Below are 24,321 nucleotides of genomic sequence, written 5' to 3' on the forward strand. Positions count from 1 at the left end.
TCTGAAACCCGTCAGACTATCCAAATAAAGTGTATATGGCCTTCGACTGGTCTTTGTTCTATTCTCCTGCAACATTAATATGTATATATGTCAGTCTATTCTTGTTCTGAGAAATGAAGGCTATTTCATGTGAGAAATTGCCAAGAAACTGAAGATCTCGTACATCGCTGTGTACTACTCCCTTCACAGAGCAAACTGGCCCTAACCAGAATAGAAAGAGTGGGAGGCCCCGGTGCACAACTGAGCAAGAGGACAAGTACATTGTGTGTCTAGTTTGAGAAACAGATGCCTCACAAGTCCTCAACTGGAAGCTTCATTAAATAGTACCCGCAAAACCCCAGTCTCAACGTCAACAGTGAAGAGGCGACTCCGGGATGCTGGCCTTCTAGGCAGTCCAGTGGCTGTGGCCTTTTGTCCATCTTAATCTTTTATTGGCCAGTCTGAGATGTGGCTTTTTCTTTGCAACTCTGCCAAAACACTAAATATAAACAGCCTTCGTGTTTGGCAGCAAAAACACAACATATAACAGCCAATAGATTTGATGCCATTACGGCCATCATTGAAAGTAACTAAGTAGTTAACAGAAAACAGTTTATTCTGTTCTTGCTGGGATTCATGAAGTAACTGGTTTCTGTTCACGTTTTGGGGTTTCATAAGGCCAGGTGTCCGGGTGCTTCTAACCCTGATTAGAAGCACCTGCTGCTCATCTGTTGTTATGGCAACCCTGCTTAGAAGCACCTGCTGCTCATCTGTTGTTATGGCAACCCTGCTTAGAAGCACCTGCTGCTCGTCTGTTGTTATGGCAACCCTGCTTAGAAGCACCTGCTGCTCATCTGTTGTTATGGCAACCCTGCTTAGAAGCACCTGCTGCTCGTCTGTTGTTATGGCAACCCTGCTTAGAAGCACCTGCTGCTCGTCTGTTGTTATGGCAACCCTGCTTAGAAACACCTGCTGCTCGTCTGTTGTTATGGCAACCCTGCTTAGAAACACCTGCTGCTCGTCTGTTATGGCAACCCTGCTTAGAAACACCTGCTGCTCATCTGTGGTTCTTTATAAATTCTGTTTTAATTAAAGTAAATTGTACCTCCACTCTGAAGGCTGGTAAAGCCGAAACGTCTGTGTACACAATCCCTGATGCAGTAAAACATTGATTAATGAAGTAAGCTTTATGCAACATTCCATGAGTGTGAACCCATCCCACCTCTTTCTTTTTGTGTCTCTCTCTCTCCATTTAATGGGCTGGAGGGCCAGAGGTTAGGAAGGTGGTTGACATCAACCAGCTCTCACCAGTTAGAGGGCCTGCAGGGCTGGGGTCAGGGTGAAAGGTTAGATAGGGGTTTGGTATAGGTTCTCACCAGTTAGAGAGGGGTTTGGTATAGGTTCTCACCAGTTAGAGAGGGGTTTGGTATAGGTTGTCACCAGTTAGAGAGGGGTTTGGTATAGGTTCTCACCAGTTAGAGAGGGGTTTGGTATAGGTTGTCACCAGTTAGAGAGGGGTTTAGTATAGGTTCTCACCAGTTAGAGAGGGGTTTGGTATAGGTTCTCACCAGTTAGAGAGGGGTTTAGTATAGGTTCTCACCAGTTAGAGAGGGCCTGCAGGGCCGCGTTCATAAAGCAGGTGTTTCCTATGTTCTTCAGTCCCGTCAGACCTGGAGAGAGACACACACATCTATCCTGAGATACACACTAACCACACACACATCTATCCTGAGATACACACTAACCACACACACATCTATCCTGAGATACACACTAACCACACACACACATATACAGTGCCTTGCGAAAGTATTCGGCCCCCTTGAACTTTGCGACCTTTTGCCACATTTCCGGCTTCAAACATAAAGATATAAAACTGTATTTTTTTGTGAAGAATCAACAACAAGTGGGACACAATCATGAAGTGGAACGACATTTATTAGATATTTCAAACTTTTTTAACAAATCAAAAACGGAAAAATTGGGCGTGCAAAATTATTCAGCCCCTTTACTTTCAGTGCAGCAAACTCTCTCCAGAAGTTCAGTGAGGATCTCTGAATGATCCAATGTTGACCTACATGACTAATGATGATAAATACAATCCACCTGTGTGTAATCAAGTCTCCGTATAAATGCACCTGCACTGTGATAGTCTCAGAGGTCCGTTAAAAGCGCAGAGAGCATCATGAAGAACAAGGAACACACCAGGCAGGTCCGAGATACTGTTGTGAAGAAGTTTAAAGCCGCATTTGGATACAAAAAGATTTCCCAAGCTTTAAACATCCCAAGGAGCACTGTGCAAGCGATAATATTGAAATGGAAGGAGTATCAGACCACTGCAAATCTACCAAGACCTGGCCGTCCCTCTAAACTTTCAGCTCAAACAAGGAGAAGACTGATCAGAGATGCAGCCAAGAGGCCCATGATCACTCTGGATGAACTGCAGAGATCTACAGCTGAGGTGGGAGACTCTGTCCATAGGACAACAATCAGTCGTATATTGCACAAATCTGGCCTTTATGGAAGAGTGGCAAGAAGAAAGCCATTTCTTAAAGATATCCATAAAAAGTGTTGTTTAAAGTTTGCCACAAGCCACCTGGGAGACACACCAAACATGTGGAAGAAGGTGCTCTGGTCAGATGAAACCAAAATGGAACTTTTTGGCAACAATGCAAAACGTTATGTTTGGCGTAAAAGCAACACAGCTCATCACCCTGAACGCACCATCCCCACTGTCAAACATGGTGGTGGCAGCATCATGGTTTGGGCCTGCTTTTCTTCAGCAGGGACAGGGAAGATGGTTAAAATTGATGGGAAGATGGATGGAGCCAAATACAGGACCATTCTGGAAGAAAACCTGATGGAGTCTGCGAAAGACCTGAGACTGGGACGGAGATTTGTCTTCCAACAAGACAATGATCCAAAACATAAAGCAAAATCTACAATGGAATGGTTCAAAAATAAACATATCCAGGTGTTAGACCTGAATCCAATCGAGAATCTGTGGAAAGAACTGAAAACTGCTGTTCTCAAATGCTCTCCATCCAACCTCACTGAGCTCGAGCTGTTTTGCAAGGAGGAATGGGAAAAATGTCAGTCTCTCGATGTGCAAAAGTGATAGAGACATACCCCAAGCGACTTACAGCTGTAATCGCAGCAAAAGGTGGCGCTACAAAGTATTAACTTAAGGGGGCTGAATAATTTTGCACACCCAATTTTTCAGTTTTTGATTTGTTAAAAAAGTTTGAAATATCCAATAAATGTCGTTCCACTTCATGATTGTGTCCCACTTGTTGTTGATTCTTCACAAAAAAATACAGTTTTATATCTTTATGTTTGAAGCCTGAAATGTGGCAAAAGGTCGCAAAGTTCAAGGGGGCCGAATACTTTCGCAAGGCACTGTATCCTGAGATACACACTAACCACACACACACACATCTATCCTGAGATACACACTAACCACACACACACACATCTATCCTGAGATACACACTAACCACACACAAACACACACACACACACATCTATCCTGAGATACACACTAACCACACACACACATCTATCCTGAGATACACACTAACCACACACACAAACATCTATCCTGAGATACACACAAACACACACACACATCTATCCTGAGATACACACAAACACACACACATCTATCCTGAGATACACACTAACCACACACACACATCTATCCTGAGATACACACTAACCACACACACAAACACACACACACACATCTATCCTGAGATACACACAAACCACAAACACACATCTATCCTGAGATACACACTAACCACACACACACATCTATCCTGAGATACACACTAACCACACACACACACACATCTATCCTGAGATACACACAAACACACACACATCATCCTGAGATACACACTAACCACACACACACACATCTATCCTGAGATACACACAAACACACATCTATCCTGAGATACACACTAACCACACACACACACATCTATCCTGAGATACACACTAACCACACACACACACACATCTATCCTGAGATACACACTAACCACACACACACACATCTATCCTGAGATACACAACCACACACACACACATCTATCCTGAGACACACACACACATCTATCCTGAGATACACACTAACCACACACACATCTATCCTGAGATACACACTAACCACACACACATCTATCCTGAGATAAACACTAACCACACACACACACATCTATCCTGAGACACACACACACATCTATCCTGAGATACACACTAACCACACACACACACACATCTATCCTGAGATACACACTAACCACACACATCTATCCTGAGATACACACTAACCACACACACACACACACACACACACACACACACACACACACACACACACCTATCTATCCTGAGATACACACTAACCACACACACACACACACACACACACACACACACACACACACCTATCTATACTGAGATACCCACACTAACCACATCTATCCTGAGATACACACTAACCACACATCTATCCTGAGATACACACTAACCACACACACACACACATCTATCCTGAGATACACACTAACCACACACACACGCACATCTATCCTGAGATACACACTAACCACACACACATATCCTGAGATACACACTAACCACACACACATATCCTGAGATACACACACACACACACACATATATCCTGAGACACACACTAACCACACACACACACACATCTATCCTGAGACACACACACACACACACATCCTGAGATACACACTAACCACACACACACACAAACACATCTATCCTGAGACACACACTAACCACACACACATCTATCCTGAGATACACACTAACCACACACACACACACTAACCACACACACACATCTATCCTGAGACACACACCACACACACACACACACACACATCTATCCTGAGACACACATCCTGAGATACACACTAACCACACACACACAACACACATCTATCCTGAGACACACACTAACCACACACATCTATCCTGAGACACACACTAACCACACACACACACATCTATCCTGAGACACACACTAACCACACACACACAAACACAATATCCTGAGACACACACACACACATCTATCCTGAGACACACACTAACCACACACACATCTATCCTGAGACACACACTAACCACACACACATCTATCCTGAGACACACACTAACCACACACACACACACACACACACCTGAGATACACACTAACCACACACACATCTATCCTGAGATACACACTAACCACACACACATCTATCCTGAGACACACACTAACCACACACACAAACACAATATCCTGAGACACACACTAACCACACACACAAACACAATATCCTGAGACACACACACACACACACACACACACAATCTATCCTGAGACACACACACACATCTATCCTGAGACACACACTAACCACACACACATCTATCCTGAGACACACACTAACCACACACACACACATCTATCCTGAGACACACACTAACCACACACACACACATCTATCCTGAGACACACACTAACCACACACACATCTATCCTGAGACACACACTAACCACACACACATCTATCCTGAGACACACACTAACCACACACACATCTATCCTGAGACACACACACACACAATCTATCCTGAGACACACACACACATCTATCCTGAGACACACACTAACCACACACACACACATCTATCCTGAGACACACACTAACCACACACACACACATCTATCCTGAGACACACACTAACCACACACACAAACACAATATCCTGAGACACACACACACACACACACATCTATCCTGAGACACACACACACACACACATCTATCCTGAGACACACACTAACCACACACACACATCTATCCTGACACACACTAACCACACACACACACATCTATCCTGAGACACACACTAACCACACACACACACATCTATCCTGAGACACACACTAACCACACACACATCTATCCTGAGACACACACTAACCACACACACATCTATCCTGAGACACACACTAACCACACACACATCTATCCTGAGACACACACTAACCACACACACACACACACACACACATCTATCCTGAGACACACACTAACCACACACACATCTATCCTGAATGTCACCTTGACAGCTACTAGCCTCGATTCATTAGTCAATGTTCAACTCCTAGTAGTTTGATTTAGCACAAGGAGATCAGCTGAGAGACTTGGGAACTATGGTCTAGAGGCACTCAGTTTAACAGTGATATTAGTCATACCATGTCAGTTTAACATCCTGTATTTTAAAGCCCAGGTCAGAAATGTGACAGCAGCTGGACTATATATATTATATTATAGTTCAGTGATATTAGTCATATTATGTGTGATTTAATGTTGTATTTTAAAGCCCAGGTCAGAAATGTGCTTCTACACCTGCATTGCTTGCTGTTTGGGGTTTTAGGCTGGGTTTCTGTACAGCACTTTGAGACATCAGCTGATGTAAGAAGGGCTTTATAAATACATTTGATTTGATTGAAATGAAGATGCTGTTTAATGAAACCGCTTTAAAAGTGAAATGGCTCCGCCTTCTCCTGGTTGTTAAAATTCTAATAGTTGACCTCATTTCAGTTTATGTGACAAAAAACAAGCAAGTATAGTGTAGAGAATCATTGTACCATCTAAACCGTTGAGAAATACATTTTCCAGAACCAAAAAAATGGTATTTTCAGCTGTTAGAAGTGTAAAAAAATAACGAAGATAAAAGACTCGCAAATTAAACTTAAGAACGGGAAGCAGAATTAGAACGCATAGAACAGATCTACCGCTTCTTAGACTGGCTTTCAATGAGAATGGTAGATCTATAACACACATTTCTATGTGAATTTGGTCAGGGTCGCCCAAATATGGACATATTGCAGCTTTAAATATTTTTTTTTTTAAAAAGGTAAGAATGCAGGCATGTCACATTGTGTAAACACAGGGCTTCAACATGATGCTGTTACCTCTGGGGCGGAGCTCCTCCTCCTCCTCCTCCGTCTCCATGCCCAGGTCTTCACAGCCACCAGTAGGGGGCAGTCTCAGAGAGGTGGAGCGGCCCGACCCCCTGCTACCCTCCTGGGGGACAGAAGAACCCAATTAGAACCATAAGCTTCGAAACACAGCAGCTTGAGGCGACAACAGTGGGAGGAGCTCCACCTGCTTTGGCTGCAACAGTGGGAGGAGCTCCACCTGCTTTGGCTGCAACTCCAGTGGGAAGTGGGAGCTCCACCTGCTTTGGCTGCAACAGTGGGAGGAGCTCCACCTGCTTTGGCTGCAACAGTGGGAGGAGCTCCACCTGCTTTGGCTGCAACAGTGGGAGGAGCTCCACCTGCTTTGGCTGCAACAGTGGGAGGAGCTCCACCTGCTTTGGCTGCAACAGTGGGAGGAGCTCCACCTGCTTTGGCAGTGGGACAGACACCTGCTTTGGCTGCACAGTGGGAGGAGCTCCACCTGCTTTGGCTGCAACAGTGGGAGGAGCTCCACCTGCTTTGGCTGCAACAGTGGGAGGAGCTCCACCTGCTTTGGCTGCAACAGTGGGAGGAGCTCCACCTGCTTTGGCTGCAACAGTGGGAGGAGCTCCACCTGCTTTGGCTGCAACAGTGGGAGGAGCTCCACCTGCTTTGGCTGCAACAGTGGGAGGAGCAGTGGGAGTGGGAGCTCCACCTGCTTTGGCTGCACAGTGGGACAGTGGGAGTGGGAGCTCCACCTGCTTTGGCTGCAACAACAGTGGGCAGTGAGCTCCACCTGCTTTGGCTGCAACAGTGGGAGGAGCTCCACCTGCTTTGGCTGCAACAGTGGGAGGAGCTCCACCTGTGGGAGTGGGAGCTCCACCTGCTTTGGCGGCAACAGTGGGACAGTGGCGGCAGTGGGAGCTCCACCTGCTTTGGCTGCAACAGTGGGAGGAGCTCCACCTGCTTTGGCTGCAACAGTGGGAGGAGCTCCACCTGCTTTGGCTGCAACAGTGGGAGGAGCTCCACCTGCTTTGGCTGCAACAGTGGGAGGAGCTCCACCTGCTTTGGCTGCAACAGTGGGAGGAGCTCCACCTGCTTTGGCTGCAACAGTGGGAGGAGCTCCACCTGCTTTGGCTGCAACAGTGGGAGGAGCTCCACCTGCTTTGGCGGCAACAGTGGGAGGAGCTCCACCTGCTTTGGCGGCAACAGTGGGAGGAGCTCCACCTGCTTTGGCTGCAACAGTGGGAGGAGCTCCACCTGCTTTAGCTGCAACAGTGGGAGGAGCTCCACCTGCTTTGGCTGGGAGGAGCACCTGCTTTGGCTGCACAGTGGGAGGAGCTCCACCTGCTTTGGCTGCAACAGTGGGAGGAGCTCCACCTGCTTTGGCTGCAACAGTGGGAGGAGCTCCACCTGCTTTGGCTGCAACAGTGGGAGGAGCTCCACCTGCTTTGGCTGCAACAGTGGGAGGAGCTCCACCTGCTTTGGCTGCAACAGTGGGAGGAGCTCCACCTGCTTTGGCTGCAACAGTGGGAGGAGCTCCACCTGCTTTGGCTGCATTTTACAGAGAGAAAGAAACAAAGCTACAACTGAATGATTATGATTTTTACCTTTATTTAACTAGGCAAGTCAGTTAAGAACAAATTCTTATTTTCAATGACGGCCTAGGAACAGTGGGTTAACTGGTCTAGGAACAGTGGGTTAACTGGTCTAGGAACAGTGGGTTAACTGGTCTAGGAACAGTGGGTTAACTGCCTGTTCAGGGGCAGAACGACAGATTTGTACCTTGGCAGCTTGGGGATTTGAACTTGCAACCTTCCGGTTACTAGTCCAACGCTCTAACCACTAGGCTACCCTGCCGCCCCGGTCTCAAAGGATGTGAAATAATTAACAACAATGACTGAATCTGTACAGTGTTCATGTTATAGGTTGATTTGGTCGGGGTTGTGGCTTTAGCTAGACAACGGTTTCAATAATGAGGGAACTTGAGATTGTGATTTGAGATTCAGTCATTAATTAGTCAACCAATCAAAGCATCAGTCAATCTATCAATCAATTCAGGTATCAATCAATCAGTTATCAGTCTAGGTATTAATCAATCTAGATATCAATCAATCTAGGTATCAATCACAATGAATTCAGGGATCAATCTATCAATTACTCAATGACTGCATCAATGAATGTATCAATCAACCGACCGACCAATCAACCAATAAATAAATCGACCAACCAATCGGCATATCAACCAACCAACGTTGGTTTCAGAGCATAACATTACCTGTGTGTTGTTGGTGAGAGGTGATGTGAGGGTCTTGGTGCTGGGGACAGGGCAGTGAGGGCCCAGTTTACGCTCCAGGAACACCTCTTTCCCACAGGCATAACACCACACCCTCAGAGTGGTCAGGTTCACTGTCAGGTTGTGCCCAGTCTCCTGTTATAGAGGGGTTATAAACATGTTAATGTTTCTAGATATTTATAAGGTGTAATAGAATGTATAAAGGTGGTATAAGCAAATAAACAAATACAGTATATTGTTGTTGTTGACAGACACACAGACAGGTCAGACAGACAGACAGGTCAGACAGGTCAGACAGACAGAGAAGTCAGACAGGTCAGACAGACAGAGAAGTCAGACAGGTCAGACAGACAGAGAGGTCAGACAGACCGAGAGGTCAGACAGAGACAGGTCAGACAGGTCAGACAGAGACAGGTCAGACAGAGACAGGTCAGACAGGTCAGACAGAGACAGGTCAGACAGGTCAGACAGAGACAGGTCAGACAGGTCAGACAGAGACAGGTCAGACAGAGACAGGTCAGACAGGTCAGACAGACAGGTCAGACAGACAGGTCAGACAGACCGACACATTATTCATGTGTCTGCATTACTGTTGGTAGAAAGGGGCAAGGATGACAACACCCACCCCTAAGGAGCAGAGCTTCAGTGTGTAGACAGAATCTGTCAGGACTGAACGGGATGAGTGAGTTAACTGCCTTGTTCAGGGGCAGAATGACAGATTTTTACCTTGTCAGCTCAGGGGATTCGATCTAGCAACCTTTCAGTTACTGGCCTAATGCTCTAACCACTAGGACACCTGCCATCCCTGGAGGAGGTTTTGAGGATTTTCTCACTGGCTATTTGGACCTATCAGGATTGGGAGAAGGCGGTGCTTAAACTTCTTCGCCAGGAGTGCCTGACGTGTGTGTGACCACATAGACCGGGGAGGGGCTTTGGCTTCTGCGAGAGTAGAGACTAGACCTGAAAATCCTTCTGCGAGGGTAGAGACTAGACCTGAAAATCCTTCTGCGAGGGTAGAGACTAGACCTGAAAATCCTTCTGCGAGGGTAGAGACTAGACCTGAAAATCCTTCTGCGAGGGTAGAGACTAGACCTGAAAATCCTTCTGCGAGGGTAGAGACTAAACCTGAAAATCCTTCTGCGAGGGTAGAGACTAGACCTGAAAATCCTTCTGCGAGGGTAGAGACTAGACCTGAAAATCCTTCTGCGAGGGTAGAGACTAGACCTGAAAATCCTTCTGCGAGGGTAGAGACTAGACCTGAAAATCCTTCTGCGAGGGTAGAGACTAAACCTGAAAATCCTTCTGCGAGGGTAGAGACTAGACCTGAAAATCCTTCTGCGAGGGTAGAGACTAGACCTGAAAATCCTTCTGCGAGGGTAGAGACTAGACCTGAAAATCCTTCTGCGAGGGTAGAGACTAGACCTGAAAATCCTTCTGCGAGGGTAGAGACTAGACCTGAAAATCCTTCTGCGAGGGTAGAGACTAAACAGGAAAGCCTCATTTCTAACACTGTTGAGCGTAAAAACCCAGCAGTGTTGCAGTTCTTGACACAAACCGGTGCAACTGCCACGTACTACCATACCCCGTTCAAAAGGTTGAAAATATTTTGTCTTGCCCATTCACCCTCTGAATCAAACAAATACACAATCCATGTCTCAAGGATTAAAAATCCTAATGTTTTGTACACTCATGTGCTGCAATAGGAACTGGGACTCTCTCGTCTCCTCCAACATCCCTTTCCCCTCTCTAGGAACTGGGACTCTCTCGTCTCCTCCAACATCCCTTTCCCCTCTCTAGGAAGTGGGACTCTCTCGTCTCCTCCAACATCCCTTTCCCCTCTCTAGGAAGTGGGACTCTCTCGTCTCCTCCAACATCCCTTTCCCCTCTCTAGGAAGTGGGACTCTCTCGTCTCCTCCAACATCCCTTTCCCCTCTCTAGGAAGTGGGACTCTCTCGTCTCCTCCAACATCCCTTTCCCCTCTCTAGGAAGTGGGACTCTCTCGTCTCCTCCAACATCCCTTTCCCCTCTCTAGGAAGTGGGACTCTCTCGTCTCCTCCAACATCCCTTTCCCCTCTCTAGGAAGTGGGACTCTCTCGTCTCCTCCAACATCCCTTTCCCCTCTCTAGGAAGTGGGACTCTCTCGTCTCCTCCAACATCCCTTTCCCCTCTCTAGGAAGTGGGACTCTCTCGTCTCCTCCAACATCCCTTTCCCCTCTCTAAGAAGTGGGACTCTCGTCTCCTCCAACATCCCTTTCCCCTCTCTAGGAACTGGGACTCTCGTCTCCTCCAACATCCCTTTCCCCTCTCTAGGAACTGGGACTCTCGTCTCCTCCAACCTCCCTCCCATTCTTTCTTCCCCCCTCCCCCATCACACCTCTTTTCTCATTATCTTCTGAACCATCCTGAATATTGATCTAGTCCTGTAGGTGTCTTCTGAACCATCCTGAATATTGATCTAGTCCTGTAGGTGTCTCCTGAACCATCCTGAATATGGATCTAGTTCTGTAGGTGTCTCCTGAACCATCCTGAATATTGATCTAGTTCTGTAGGTGTCTCCTGAACCATCCTGAATATTGATCTAGTCCTGTAGGTGTCTCCTGAACCATCCTGAATATTGATCTAGTCCTGTAGGTGTGTATGGGAAGTGTAAAGGTCAGGGGGTTACTCATCCCGTTGTACTGCTCTAATCCTGTAGCTATATGTGGGAGTTGTAGAGGTCAAGGGTCACTCACCTGTGAGTGGATGGTGCTGTGGTCAGTGTGAGATTCTCCACAGCCCACATACACACAGCCGTTCTACAAACACAGAAAACAATGGATTTATACAACAGTCAATTTGCATGGAGGCCAAAATGGTAAATCACAACTTTCTAAATAAAAGTCCCAACGAGTTACAACTTTCCACTCACCTCCAGACACGCCCACAGATTCGGTCCTCCAACTTTGCAGTCTTGGCACTGGCCCTTGAAACACAAACAAACAAAACCAACTAGCTCCAGTGACCAGGCCAGACCGGTGAGACAACATAATAATCCCAGACAGACAGCAGCTAAAAAACAGTAACATGATAGAGCAAGGCCTTCTCCAATGACAACATCCTCATTTCTTGGGAAACATCCAGGCCTTGGACATTTAATCATTGTTTCTATTTCAGCGAATGCTATTAGATAATGATAGCTAGCCTAGTTAACGTCTATTAGATAATGATAGTTTAGCTAGCCTAGTTAACATCTATTATATAATGATAGTTTAGCTAGCCTAGTTAACATCTATTAGATAATGATAAAGATAGTTTAGCTAGCCTAGTTAACATCTATTAGATAATGATAAAGATAGTTTAGCTAGCCTAGTTAACATCTATTAGATAATGATAAAGATAGTTTAGCTAGCCTAGTTAACGTCTATTAGATAATGATAAAGATAGTTTAGCTAGCCTAGTTAACATCTATTAAATAATGATAGTTTAGCTAGCCTAGTTAACGTCTATTAGATAATGATAAAGATAGTTTAGCTAGCCTAGTTAACATCTATTAGATAATGATAGTTTAGCTAGCCTAGTTAACATCTATTAGATAATGATAAAGATAGTTTAGCTAGCCTAGTTAACATCTATTAAATAATGATAGTTTAGCTAGCCTAGTTAACATCTATTAGATAATGATAAAGATAGTTTAGCTAGCCTAGTTAACATCTATTAGATAATGATAAAGATAGTTTAGCTAGCCTAGTTAACATCTATTAGATAATGATAGTTTAGCTAGCCTAGTTAACATCTATTAAATAATGATAGTTTAGCTAGCCTAGTTAACATCTATTAAATAATGATAGTTTAGCTAGCCTAGTTAACATCTATTAGATAATGATAAAGATAGTTTAGCTAGCCTAGTTAACGTCTATTAGATAATGATAGTTTAGCTAGCCTAGTTAACATCTATTAAATAATGATAGTTTAGCTAGCCTAGTTATCATCTATTAGATAATGATAAAGATAGTTTAGCTAGCCTAGTTAACATCTATTAGATAATGATAAAGATAGTTTAGCTAGCCTAGTTAACATCTATTAGATAATGATAAAGATAGTTTAGCTAGCCTAGTTAACATCTATTAGATAATGATAGTTTAGCTAGCCTAGTTAACATCTATTAAATAATGATAGTTTAGCTAGCCTAGTTAACATCTATTAAATAATGATAGTTTAGCTAGCCTAGTTAACATCTATTAGATAATGATAAAGATAGTTTAGCTAGCCTAGTTAACATCTATTAAATAATGATAGTTTAGCTAGCCTAGTTAACGTCTATTAGATAATGATAGTTTAGCTAGCCTAGTTAACATCTATTAGATAATGATAGTTTAGCTAGCCTAGTTAACGTCTATTAGATAATGATAAAGATAGTTTAGCTAGCCTAGTTAACATCTATTAAATAATGATAAAGATAGTTTAGCTAGCCTAGTTAACATCAGGACAGGTGGACTCACATGAGACTTGAGGATGAGTTCTTCCTTGGTGATCTCTCCAACACACTGTAGATGGGGACAGTCACTGCTAGAACACACAGGCATCACTCACCTGCACCTCACCTGTCTGAGGGGGGAGAGAGAGAGCGAGGTAAACACACAGTCATGGGCATTCAAGCAACAATGACATTAGTAAGATCAACAAGAAAAAGAGTGCCGATGTGGACAACAATAGACAATCCCCTATTGTTCATGTCCTTCTAAACCAGCTTGGACCACAACAGGAATCCTGAAATACTGTTAATGAACCAAGCAAACACCAAGCTGTCCGTCCGCCTGCCTGTCAAACACCAAGCTGTCCGTCTGCCTGCCTGTCAAACACCAAGCTGTCCGCCTGCCTGCCTGTCAAACACCAAGCTGTCCGTCTGCCTGCCTGTCAAACACCAAGCTGTCCGTCTGCCTGCCTGTCAAACACCAAGCTGTCCGTCTGCCTGCCTGTCAAACACCAAGCTGTCCGTCTGCCTGCCTGTCAAACACCAAGCTGTCCGTCTGCCTGCCTGTCAAACACCAAGCTGTCCGTCTGCCTGCCAGTCAAACACCAGCCTGTCAGTCTGCCAGCCAGTCAAACACCAGCCTGTCAGTCTGCCCGCCTGCCAGCCAAACACCAATGCTGTCCGTCCGCCTGCCTGTCAAACACCAAGCTGTCCGTCCGCCTGCCAGCCAAACACCAAGCTGTCCGTCTGCCTGCCTGCCTGCCTGTCAGCCTGCCTGCCTGCCTGTCAGCCTGCCTGCCTGTCAGCCTGCCTGCCTGTCAAACACCAAGCTGTCCGTCTGCCTGCCTGTCAAACACCAAGCTGTCCGCCTGCCTGCCTGTCAAACACCAAGCTGTCCGTCTGCCTGCCTGTCAAACACCAAGCTGTCCGTCTGCCTGCCTGTCAAACACCAAGCTGTCCGTCTGCCTGCCTGTCAAACACCAAGCTGTCCGTCTGCCTGCCTGTCAAACACCAAGCTGTCCGTCTGCCTGCCTGTCAAACACCAAGCTGTCCGTCTGCCTGCCAGTCAAACACCAGCCTGTCAGTCTGCCAGCCAGTCAAACACCAGCCTGTCAGTCTGCCCGCCTGCCAGCCAAACACCAAGCTGTCCGTCCGCCTGCCTGTCAAACACCAAGCTGTCCGTCCGCCTGCCAGCCAAACACCAAGCTGTCCGTCTGCCTGCCTGCCTGCCTGCCTGTCAGCCTGCCTGCCTGCCTGTCAGCCTGCCTGCCTGTCAGCCTGCCTGCCTGTCAAACACCAAGCTGTCCGCCTGCCTGCCTGTCAAACACCAAGCTGTCCGCCTGCCTGCCTGTCAAACACCAAGCTGTCCGCCTGCCTGCCTGTCAAACACCAAGCTGTCCGTCTGCCTGCCTGTCAAACACCAAGCTGTCCGTCTGCCTGCCTGTCAAACACCAAGCTGTCCGTCTGCCTGCCTGTCAAACACCAAGCTGTCCGTCTGCCTGCCTGTCAAACACCAAGCTGTCCGTCTGCCTGCCAGTCAAACACCAGCCTGTCAGTCTGCCAGCCAGTCAAACACCAGCCTGTCAGTCTGCCCGCCTGCCAGCCAAACACCAAGCTGTCCATCCGCCTGCCTGTCAAACACTGCTGTCCGTCCGCCTGCCAGCCAAACACCAAGCTGTCCGTCCGCCTGCCTGCCTGTCAGCCTGCCTGCCCGTCTGCCTGCCTGCCTGTCAAACACCAAGCTGTCCGTCTGCCTGCCTGTCAAACACCAAGCTGTCCGTCTGCCTGCCTGTCAAACACCAAGCTGTCCGTCTGCCTGCCTGCCTGCCTGCCTGCCTGTCAGCCTGCCTGCCTGCCAGTCAAACACCAAGCTGTCTGCCTGCCTGCCAGTCAAACACCAAGCTGTCTGCCTGCCTGCCAGTCAAACACCAAGCTGTCTGTCTGCCTGCCAGTCAAACACCAGCCTGTCAGTCTGCCCGCCTGCCAGCCAAACACCAAGCTGTCCGTCCGCCTGCCTGTCAAACACCAAGCTGTCCGTCCGCCTGCCAGCCAAACACCAAGCTGTCCGTCCGCCTGCCTGCCTGCCTGCCTGCCTGTCAGCCTGCCTGCCTGCCTGTCAGCCTGCCTGCCTGCCTGTCAGCCTGCCTGCCTGTCAAACACCAAGCTGTCCGTCCGCCTGCCAGCCAAACACCAAGCTGTCCGTCCGCCTGCCTGCCTGTCAGCCTGCCTGCCCGTCTGCCTGCCTGCCTGTCAAACACCAAGCTGTCCGTCTGCCTGCCTGTCAAACACCAAGCTGTCCGTCTGCCTGCCTGTCAAACACCAAGCTGTCCGTCTGCCTGCCTGTCAAACACCAAGCTGTCCGTCTGCCTGCCTGCCTGCCTGCCTGCCTGTCAGCCTGCCTGCCTGCCAGTCAAACATCAAGCTGTCTGCCTGCCTGCCAGTCAAACACCAAGCTGTCTGCCTGCCTGCCAGTCAAACACCAAGCTGTCTGCCTGCCTGCCAGTCAAACACCAAGCTGTCTGCCTGCCTGCCAGTCAAACACCAAGCTGTCTGCCTGCCTGCCAGTCAAACACCAAGCTGTCAGCCTGCCTGCCTGTCAAACACCAAGCTGTCCGTCCGCCTGCCAGCCAAACACCAAGCTGTCCGTCCGCCTGCCTGCCTGTCAGCCTGCCTGCCCGTCTGCCTGCCTGCCTGTCAAACACCAAGCTGTCCGTCTGCCTGCCTGTCAAACACCAAGCTGTCCGTCTGCCTGCCTGTCAAACACCAAGCTGTCCGTCTGCCTGCCTGTCAAACACCAAGCTGTCCGTCTGCCTGCCTGCCTGCCTGCCTGCCTGTCAGCCTGCCTGCCTGCCAGTCAAACACCAAGCTGTCTGCCTGCCTGCCAGTCAAACACCAAGCTGTCTGCCTGCCTGCCAGTCAAACACCAAGCTGTCTGCCTGCCTGCCAGTCAAACACCAAGCTGTCTGCCTGCCTGCCAGTCAAACACCAAGCTGTCTGCCTGCCTGCCAGTCAAACACCAAGCTGTCTGTCTGCCTGCCTGCCAGTCAAACACCAAGCTGTCTGTCTGCCTGCCTGCCAGTCAAACACCAAGCTGTCTGCCTGCCTGCCTGTCAAACACCAAGCTGTCTGCCTGCCTGCCTGTCAAACACCAAGCTGTCTGTCTGCTTGTCAGCGTTGGAACCGGAGGCTCCAGACAGCATAACTGGTTTTTCCAGGTCTGCTCTGTGTACGTCGTACCGCATAGTAAGCAACTTCCTCTTATCTCTCAGAGAGAGATATAATCCGTGGCCCTATGATCTCCCGTTAGTACTAATGGGGCTAGAGGCCTGACAACCTTCATCTCTGACTAGTTGTGAGGACTAAAGAGGCAGTCCAAAATACACATATCATCATATGAGCAAATTAGTTTTGATCAATCATGGAAATAAAATAAAAAGTGTTGAAAATATTTTGGCTCAACAGTTAAAAAAGAAGATTGAGGCCAAGGTATAGAAGATGTGATACTCCAGTGAATCGATGTGCACCTATCCCTACGGTACAGCATACCCTTAGACTAGGGGGTGTCTGTCATATGGGGTCCTTCTCTCTCAGACAGACAGAGACAGACAGAACCTAACAAAGCAAAACAAGAAAACTCATTCATTCATTACTGGTTCAGTCAGACAAGAACTGGAGCAAATTTCATACGCACAAGTACAAAACAAATCCATCTCTACAAGACAACAGTCCACACCTTCGCCAGGACCCTGAAGGACGTCACCCTCAACCGTAGTCCCAACACCTCACACAGGAGCAACAGACCAGCGAGACACCCGGCCCAGACCAGCGAGACACCCGGCCCAGACCAGCGAGACACCCGGCCCAGACCAGCGAGATCCCATCCCGGAGGACCTGCACCAAAAGGACCAGACCACATCCCCACCAACCTAGACCCCCTCAAACAAACCCTGGCCACACCCTTTATAGGTGATCTGCCTTGCCTCTGGTGGTCCCATCCACCACACTACCAGGTGGGTGGTATAGAGGAGACAGACCCACTGGTTGCCCTCTAGGTTACAGAGAGCTGGTAGTCCCATCCACCACACTACCAGGTGGGTGGTATAGAGGAGATGGACCCACTGGTTGTCCTCTAGGTTACAGAGAGCTGGTAGTACCATCCACCACACTACCAGGTGGGTGGTATAGAGGAGATGGACCCACTGGTTGTCCTCTAGGTTACAGAGAGCTGGTAGTACCATCCACCACACTACCAGGTGGGTGGTATAGAGGAGACGGACCCACTGGTTGCCCTCTAGGTTACAGAGAGCTGGTAGTACCATCCACCACACTACCAGGTGGGTGGTATAGAGGAGACGGACCCACTGGTTGCCCTCTAGGTTACAGAGAGCTGGTAGTCCCATCCACCACACTACCAGGTGAGTGGTATAGAGGAGATGGACCCACTGGTTGCCCTCTAGGTTACAGAGAGCTGGTAGTCTGAGACTGATAAAGGGTATGCACAGATGGAGAAGGAGCAGCTAGCAGAGCCCTGACAGACTGAAAAGGGGTATGCACAGACAGAGAAGGAGCAGCTAGCAGAGCCCTGACAGAGACTGATAAAGGGTATGCACAGATAGAGAAGGAGCTGCTTGGTGTTTGGCATGGAGAGGTTCCACCAATTCACACATGGATGAACTGTGGAAGTGCAGTCAGATCACAAGCCTCTAGAGAGCATCATGATAAAGCCTCTCCTCAGCGCACCAAAAAGACTACAGCGCATGTTCATGAGACTCCAAAACTACGAGGTCAGTCTCCGATACGTTCCGGGAAAACGTGGTGCTGGCCGACACCCTGAGCAGGGCATACCTCACAGAACAAGACAACAGAGGCCCTGTGGAGGTTGAAGTGGAATCAATCAATATGATTCACTACCTGCCTGTGTCAAGTGAGAGACTAAAGGCCATCCAGAGAGCCACTGAGCCGGACCGGGAGCTCCAGAAAACATCCAGAGAGCCACTGAGCCGGACCGGGAGCTCCAGACACATCCAGAGAGCCACTGGCTGGACCAGGAGCTCCAGACACATCCAGAGAGCCACTGAGCTGGACCAGGAGCTCCAGACACATCCAGAGAGCCACTGAGCTGGACCGGGAGCTCCAGACACATCCAGAGAGCCACTGACCTGGAGCTCCAGACACTCCAGACACATCCAGAGAGCCACTGAGCTGGACCGGGAGCTCCAGACACATCCAGAGAGCCACTGAGCTGGACCGGGAGCTCCAGACACATCCAGAGAGCCACTGACCTGGACCGGGAGCTCCAGACACATCCAGAGAGCCACTGAGCTGGACCGGGAGCTCCAGACACATCCAGAGAGCCACTGAGCTGGACCGGGAGCTCCAGACACATCCAGAGAGCCACTGAGCTGGACCGGGAGCTCCAGACACATCCAGAGAGCCACTGACCTGGACCGGGAGCTCCAGACACATCCAGAGAGCCACTGGACCAGGAGCTCCAGACACATCCAGAGAGCCACTGACCTGGACCAGGAGCTCCAGACAGCCACTGACCTGGACCAGAAGCTCCAGACACATCCAGAGAGCCACTGACCAGGAGCTCCAGACACTCCAGAGAGCCACTGACCTGGACCAGGAGCTCCAGAGAGCCACTGAGCTGGACCAGAAGCTCCAGACACATCCAGAGAGCCACTGACCTGGACCAGGAGCTCCAGACACATCCAGAGAGCCACTGACCTGGACCGGGAGCTCCAGACACATCCAGAGAGCCACTGACCTGGACCGGGAGCTCCAGACACATCCAGAGAGCCACTGACCTGGACCAGGAGCTCCAGACACTGAAACATGTGATCCTGCAGAAGTGGCCTGGAGTGTAATAACATGTACCCTTGGAAGTAGCCATGTATTTTCACAAGAGAGATGAGCGAGTCATTGTGCCTGCCGACCTCTGGTCAGAGATAATGCAGAGAATCTATTTCTCACACATAGGAACAGAGGGATGTCTGAGAAGAGCTGGTGTCTACTGGCCAGGCATGAATGCACAGCTGAGAACAAACATGGCACAATGTGGCACCTGCACTGCATGAGGGTGTGAAACATACGAAAGAGACACCAATAGGGACTGACCTGTCCAAGTTCAACGACAGACACTACATGGCCACAGTTGATTATCTCTCCAACTTCTGGGAAGTGGACCATTTGGAGAAGACACAGTCGAAAACGGTCATTCAAAAAACACAAGACATACTTTGCACGCTATGGGATAAATGACATCCTCAGACAGGTCCCCAGTACTCTTCAGACGAGTTCCCAGGTTTCAGCAAGGTTCGGGACTTTAAAACATCGTCTCCAGGATACCTGCAAAGTAATGGGAAAGTGGAATCGGCAGTGAAAACAGCCAAAAGACTGATGGCAAAAGCAAAGAGAGCAGGTTCTGACCCGTACCTGGCCCTGCTGGATCACAGGGATACCCTTCACAAGGAACAGACAGCAGCCCTGCCATGGTGCTCATGGGAAGACGTACACAGACACTACTGCTAATGACTGAAAATCTGCTGAGACCAGTGATGACAAACTGTCAGCAGGAGAAGTTCACAGAAAGACAGCAGAGACGGGCAACGTGCTACGACACCTCCGCTGAGGATCTCACAGAGCTGCCAATGAGATGACAGGGTGAGAGTCCAGCCACTCACAGGACAGACACAGTGGTGGCAGAGGGCCACAGTAGTCAGACCTGTGGAGCAAAGGTCCTACGACGTGAAGACAGAACAAGGAAATGTCTTCAGGAGGAACAGGAGATCTTTTGAGGAAGAGCAGAGAAATAGAGGAGCATTTCCGCACACGGAGCCAGTAAACAGAGCACCAGCTGACACCCAGTAGGGTGCGGAACACAACCTTATAGGTGGACGCTGCACCTCAACAAGAAGATCCAGACATCTCAGGTCAAGCCCCTCCTGATGAAATAAACCCTCCCACACACGGTCTGGTAGGGCCATCCGCAGACCTCAACAAGAAGCCCCTCCTGATGAAATAAACCCTCCCACACACGGTCTGGTAGGGCCATCCGCAGACCTCAACAAGAAGCCCCTCCTGATGAAATAAACCCTCCCACACACGGTCTGGTAGGGCCATCCGCAGACCTCAACAAGAAGCCCCTCCTGATGAAATAAACCCTCCCACACACGGTCTGGTAGGGCCATCCGCAGACCTCAACAAGAAGCCCCTCCTGATGAAATAAACCCTCCCACACACGGTCTGGTAGGGCCATCCGCAGACCTCAACAAGAAGCCCCTCCTGATGAAATAAACCCTCCCACACACGGTCTGGTAGGGCCATCCGCAGACCTCAACAAGAAGCCCCTCCTGATGAAATAAACCCTCCCACACACGGTCTGGTAGGGCCATCCGCAGACCTCAACAAGAAGCCCCTCCTGATGAAATAAACCCTCCCACACACGGTCTGGTAGGGCCATCCGCAGACCTCAACAAGAAGCCCCTCCTGATGAAATAAACCCTCCCACACACGGTCTGGTAGGGCCATCCGCAGACCTCAACAAGAAGCCCCTCCTGATGAAATAAACCCTCCCACACACGGTCTGGTAGGGCCATCCGCAGACCTCAACAAGAAGCCCCTCCTGATGAAATGAACCCTCCCACACACGGTCTGGTAGGGCCATCCGCAGACCTCAACAAGAAGCCCCTCCTGATGAAATAAACCCTCCCACACACGGTCTGGTAGGGCCATCCGCAGACCTCAACAAGAAGCCCCTCCTGATGAAATAAACCCTCCCACACACGGTCTGGTAGGGCCATCCGCAGACCTCAACAAGAAGCCCCTCCTGATGAAATAAACCCTCCCACACACGGTCTGGTAGGGCCATCCGCAGACCTCAACAAGAAGCTTGTTGAGGTCTATGAAATGATTTGTAATAATGTTCTGTTATTAAGACACCCTCACATCTAATCATAGACAACTCCCAACTCACATGTCTTAATGAGCACTGATGAACAACGAGGCCAGATCAGGTAATTATCCTTCAACAAAACCTCCCTCAAGACGATACCTTCAACAGGCGCTAAGAACAGAGTTTCGACACCTCCTGTACTGTCTTTGATGATAGTTTATCTTCTATGAATGGGCTAGCTACCAACAAACCCCAGCATGTTAAAACAGTTACTGACAATGTGGATGTAATGTATTTAGTGAAGGAAGCTACTATTCAGTCATCAAAAAGGGGCCACAGGGCGGACATCACATGCAGATCAGTCGCTGCGACACTCACTGCCAAGAGGCTAACGGGCAGATGGCCCCTGTGATATTAACTAGTTATCCAAGAGGCTAACGGGCAGATGGCCCCTGTGATATTAACTAGTTATCCAAGAGGCTAACGGGCAGATGGCCCCTGATATTAACTAGTTATCCAAGAGGCTTGGCCCCTGTGAACTAGTTATCCAAGAGGCTAACGGGCAGATGGCCCCTGTGATATTAACTAGTTATCCAAGAGGCTAGGCTAACGGGCAGATGGCCCCTGTGATATTAACTAGTTATCCAAGAGGCTAACGGGCAGATGGCCCCTGTGATATTAACTAGTTATCCAAGAGGCTAACGGGCAGATGGCCCCTGTGATATTAACTAGTTAGCCAAGAGGCTAACGGGCAGATGGCCCCTGTGATATTAACTAGTTATCCAAGAGGCTAACGGGCAGATGGCCCCTGTGATATTAACTAGTTATCCAAGAGGCTAACGGGCAGATGGCCCCTATATTAACTAGTTATCCAAGAGGCTAACGATGGCCCCTGTGATATTAACTAGTTATCCAAGAGGCTAACGGGCAGATGGCCCCTGTGATATTAACTAGTTATCCAAGAGGCTAACGGGCAGATGGCCCCTGTGATATTAACTAGTTAGCCAAGAGGCTAACGGGCAGATGGCCCCTGTGATATTAACTAGTTATCCAAGAGGCTAACGGGCAGATGGCCCCTGTGATATTAACTAGTTATCCAAGAGGCTAAACCGGTCGATATTAAATATGTTTTCGGGTCCAATTAAATTCCGATGTGTGAGAATCAAGAAAAGTTCTCGGATCAAATCGTGCTAGCTAAACAATAGTTGTATTGATGGGAATAGATGGATTGAGCTGTCATGCTAACATTAGCTAGCTAGTCACTCTAATAAAACAGCTTCTTCTTCTCTTTTGCAGCGTGAAACAAACCCGGAAAAGGAGCTCTTGGCTCTTACCTGCACTTTATGAAGTTACAGCTCAAAGGGAACTGATCCTGAAAGTTAAACACGGCAATTAAATATATATCTGTGACATTATTTCAAACGGTAATGCTTTGGAAAATGTCACAGTTCCCGTTTGACCGTAACGCAAAAAAAACTTCCAGGTTGAAGATCCGCCTTTTGACACAACAACGGCCGTTTTCCGGTGGTGTGTGAACCGGGTGTCGCCGCGCCACCTGGCGGTCAACAGTGGAATAACCTCAATCTGATTCTGCACATTCCCAGCCCAAAGCTTTCCCTACTGACCAATAAACACATTTACTTGGATTTCAAATTTACATCTGCAGGTTTTTCTTCTTTTTTTTTTATTTGTAAAAATCATGTTTCGATTTATTTTTTTAATGCCAAAAACAACAAATAAGAAAAAGGTGGATTTTATTTTCACCTTGTATTTCAGAACCGGATTCCCAAGCGCTCCACCTGACTTTTATTTTGAAAATCACCCCTTTGCAACACTGGCATGACCTTACTGATTGAAGATTTACTGGTACAGACTCCAGCAGCAAACATCTCTCAGGCCCATCTCTATATCGCTACCTACTGAAGACCTCATCTCTCAGGCCCATCTCTATATCACTACCTACTGAAGACCTCATCTCTCAGGCCCATCTCTATATCACTACCTACTGAAGACCTCATCTCTCAGGCCCATCTCTGTATCACTACCTACTGAAGACCTCATCTCTCAGGCCCATCTCTGTATCGCTACCTACTGAAGACCTCATCTCTCAGGCCCATCTCTATATCACTACCTACTGAAGACCTCATCTCTCAGGCCCATCTCTATATCGCTACCTACTGAAGACCTCATCTCTCAGGCCCCTCATCTCTCAGGCCCATCTCTATATCGCTACCTACTGAAGACCTCATCTCTCAGGCCCATCTCTATATATCGCTACCTACTGAAGACCTCATCTCTCAGGCCCATCTCTGTATCGCTACCTACTGAAGACCTCAGGCCCCTAACCAACAGTAACTCAAACCGTTCGACTTAGAGACACCAAACTAACTTTCACATGTTCAGGACAGTATTGTTGTCGACTCACTAAACCTTGAGTCCGAGTCAAGTCCCCTGTGTTGGAGTCGAGTCACGGATCCCTATGGTTAAATCCGAGTCGAGTTCAAGTCACCAATGGTTGAGTCACTATGTCTGAAGGGATTGCTAATACCAGTGCTTGATTTGGGTGGAAGCTGTCAGGAACGACACGTCTATTTTTTGGGAGATTGCTTACCGGCTCCTCTATTGCTGGTCCAGATTCACACACAGAGGCAAAAAAATGTTGATCAAAACGGAATGACGGGGCATTCATTTCCTGA

General features: G+C 48.3%; 1 protein-coding gene across 1 annotated transcript in view; it reads right to left on the minus strand.

The window, feature by feature from the left end:
- The window catches only part of LOC112226423 (ubiquitin carboxyl-terminal hydrolase 33-like), a 74,834-nt gene extending 51,710 nt beyond the window's left edge, over window positions 1-23,124 (minus strand). The window contains exons 1-7 of the mRNA XM_042308320.1: window positions 22,960-23,124; window positions 13,757-13,862; window positions 12,187-12,240; window positions 12,011-12,073; window positions 9,261-9,413; window positions 6,998-7,109; window positions 1,580-1,649 (exon numbers count right to left, since the gene is read on the minus strand). Coding sequence (XP_042164254.1) covers window positions 1,580-1,649; window positions 6,998-7,109; window positions 9,261-9,413; window positions 12,011-12,073; window positions 12,187-12,240; window positions 13,757-13,840 — 536 coding nt within the window. The 5' untranslated portion in view covers window positions 13,841-13,862; window positions 22,960-23,124. The remainder of the gene's footprint in view (window positions 1-1,579; window positions 1,650-6,997; window positions 7,110-9,260; window positions 9,414-12,010; window positions 12,074-12,186; window positions 12,241-13,756; window positions 13,863-22,959) is intronic.
- Between the last annotated feature and the right edge of the window lie 1,197 nt (window positions 23,125-24,321).

Source organism: Oncorhynchus tshawytscha, linkage group LG28 (genome assembly GCF_018296145.1).
Source record: "Oncorhynchus tshawytscha isolate Ot180627B linkage group LG28, Otsh_v2.0, whole genome shotgun sequence".
NCBI classification, from domain to species: domain Eukaryota; kingdom Metazoa; phylum Chordata; class Actinopteri; order Salmoniformes; family Salmonidae; genus Oncorhynchus; species Oncorhynchus tshawytscha.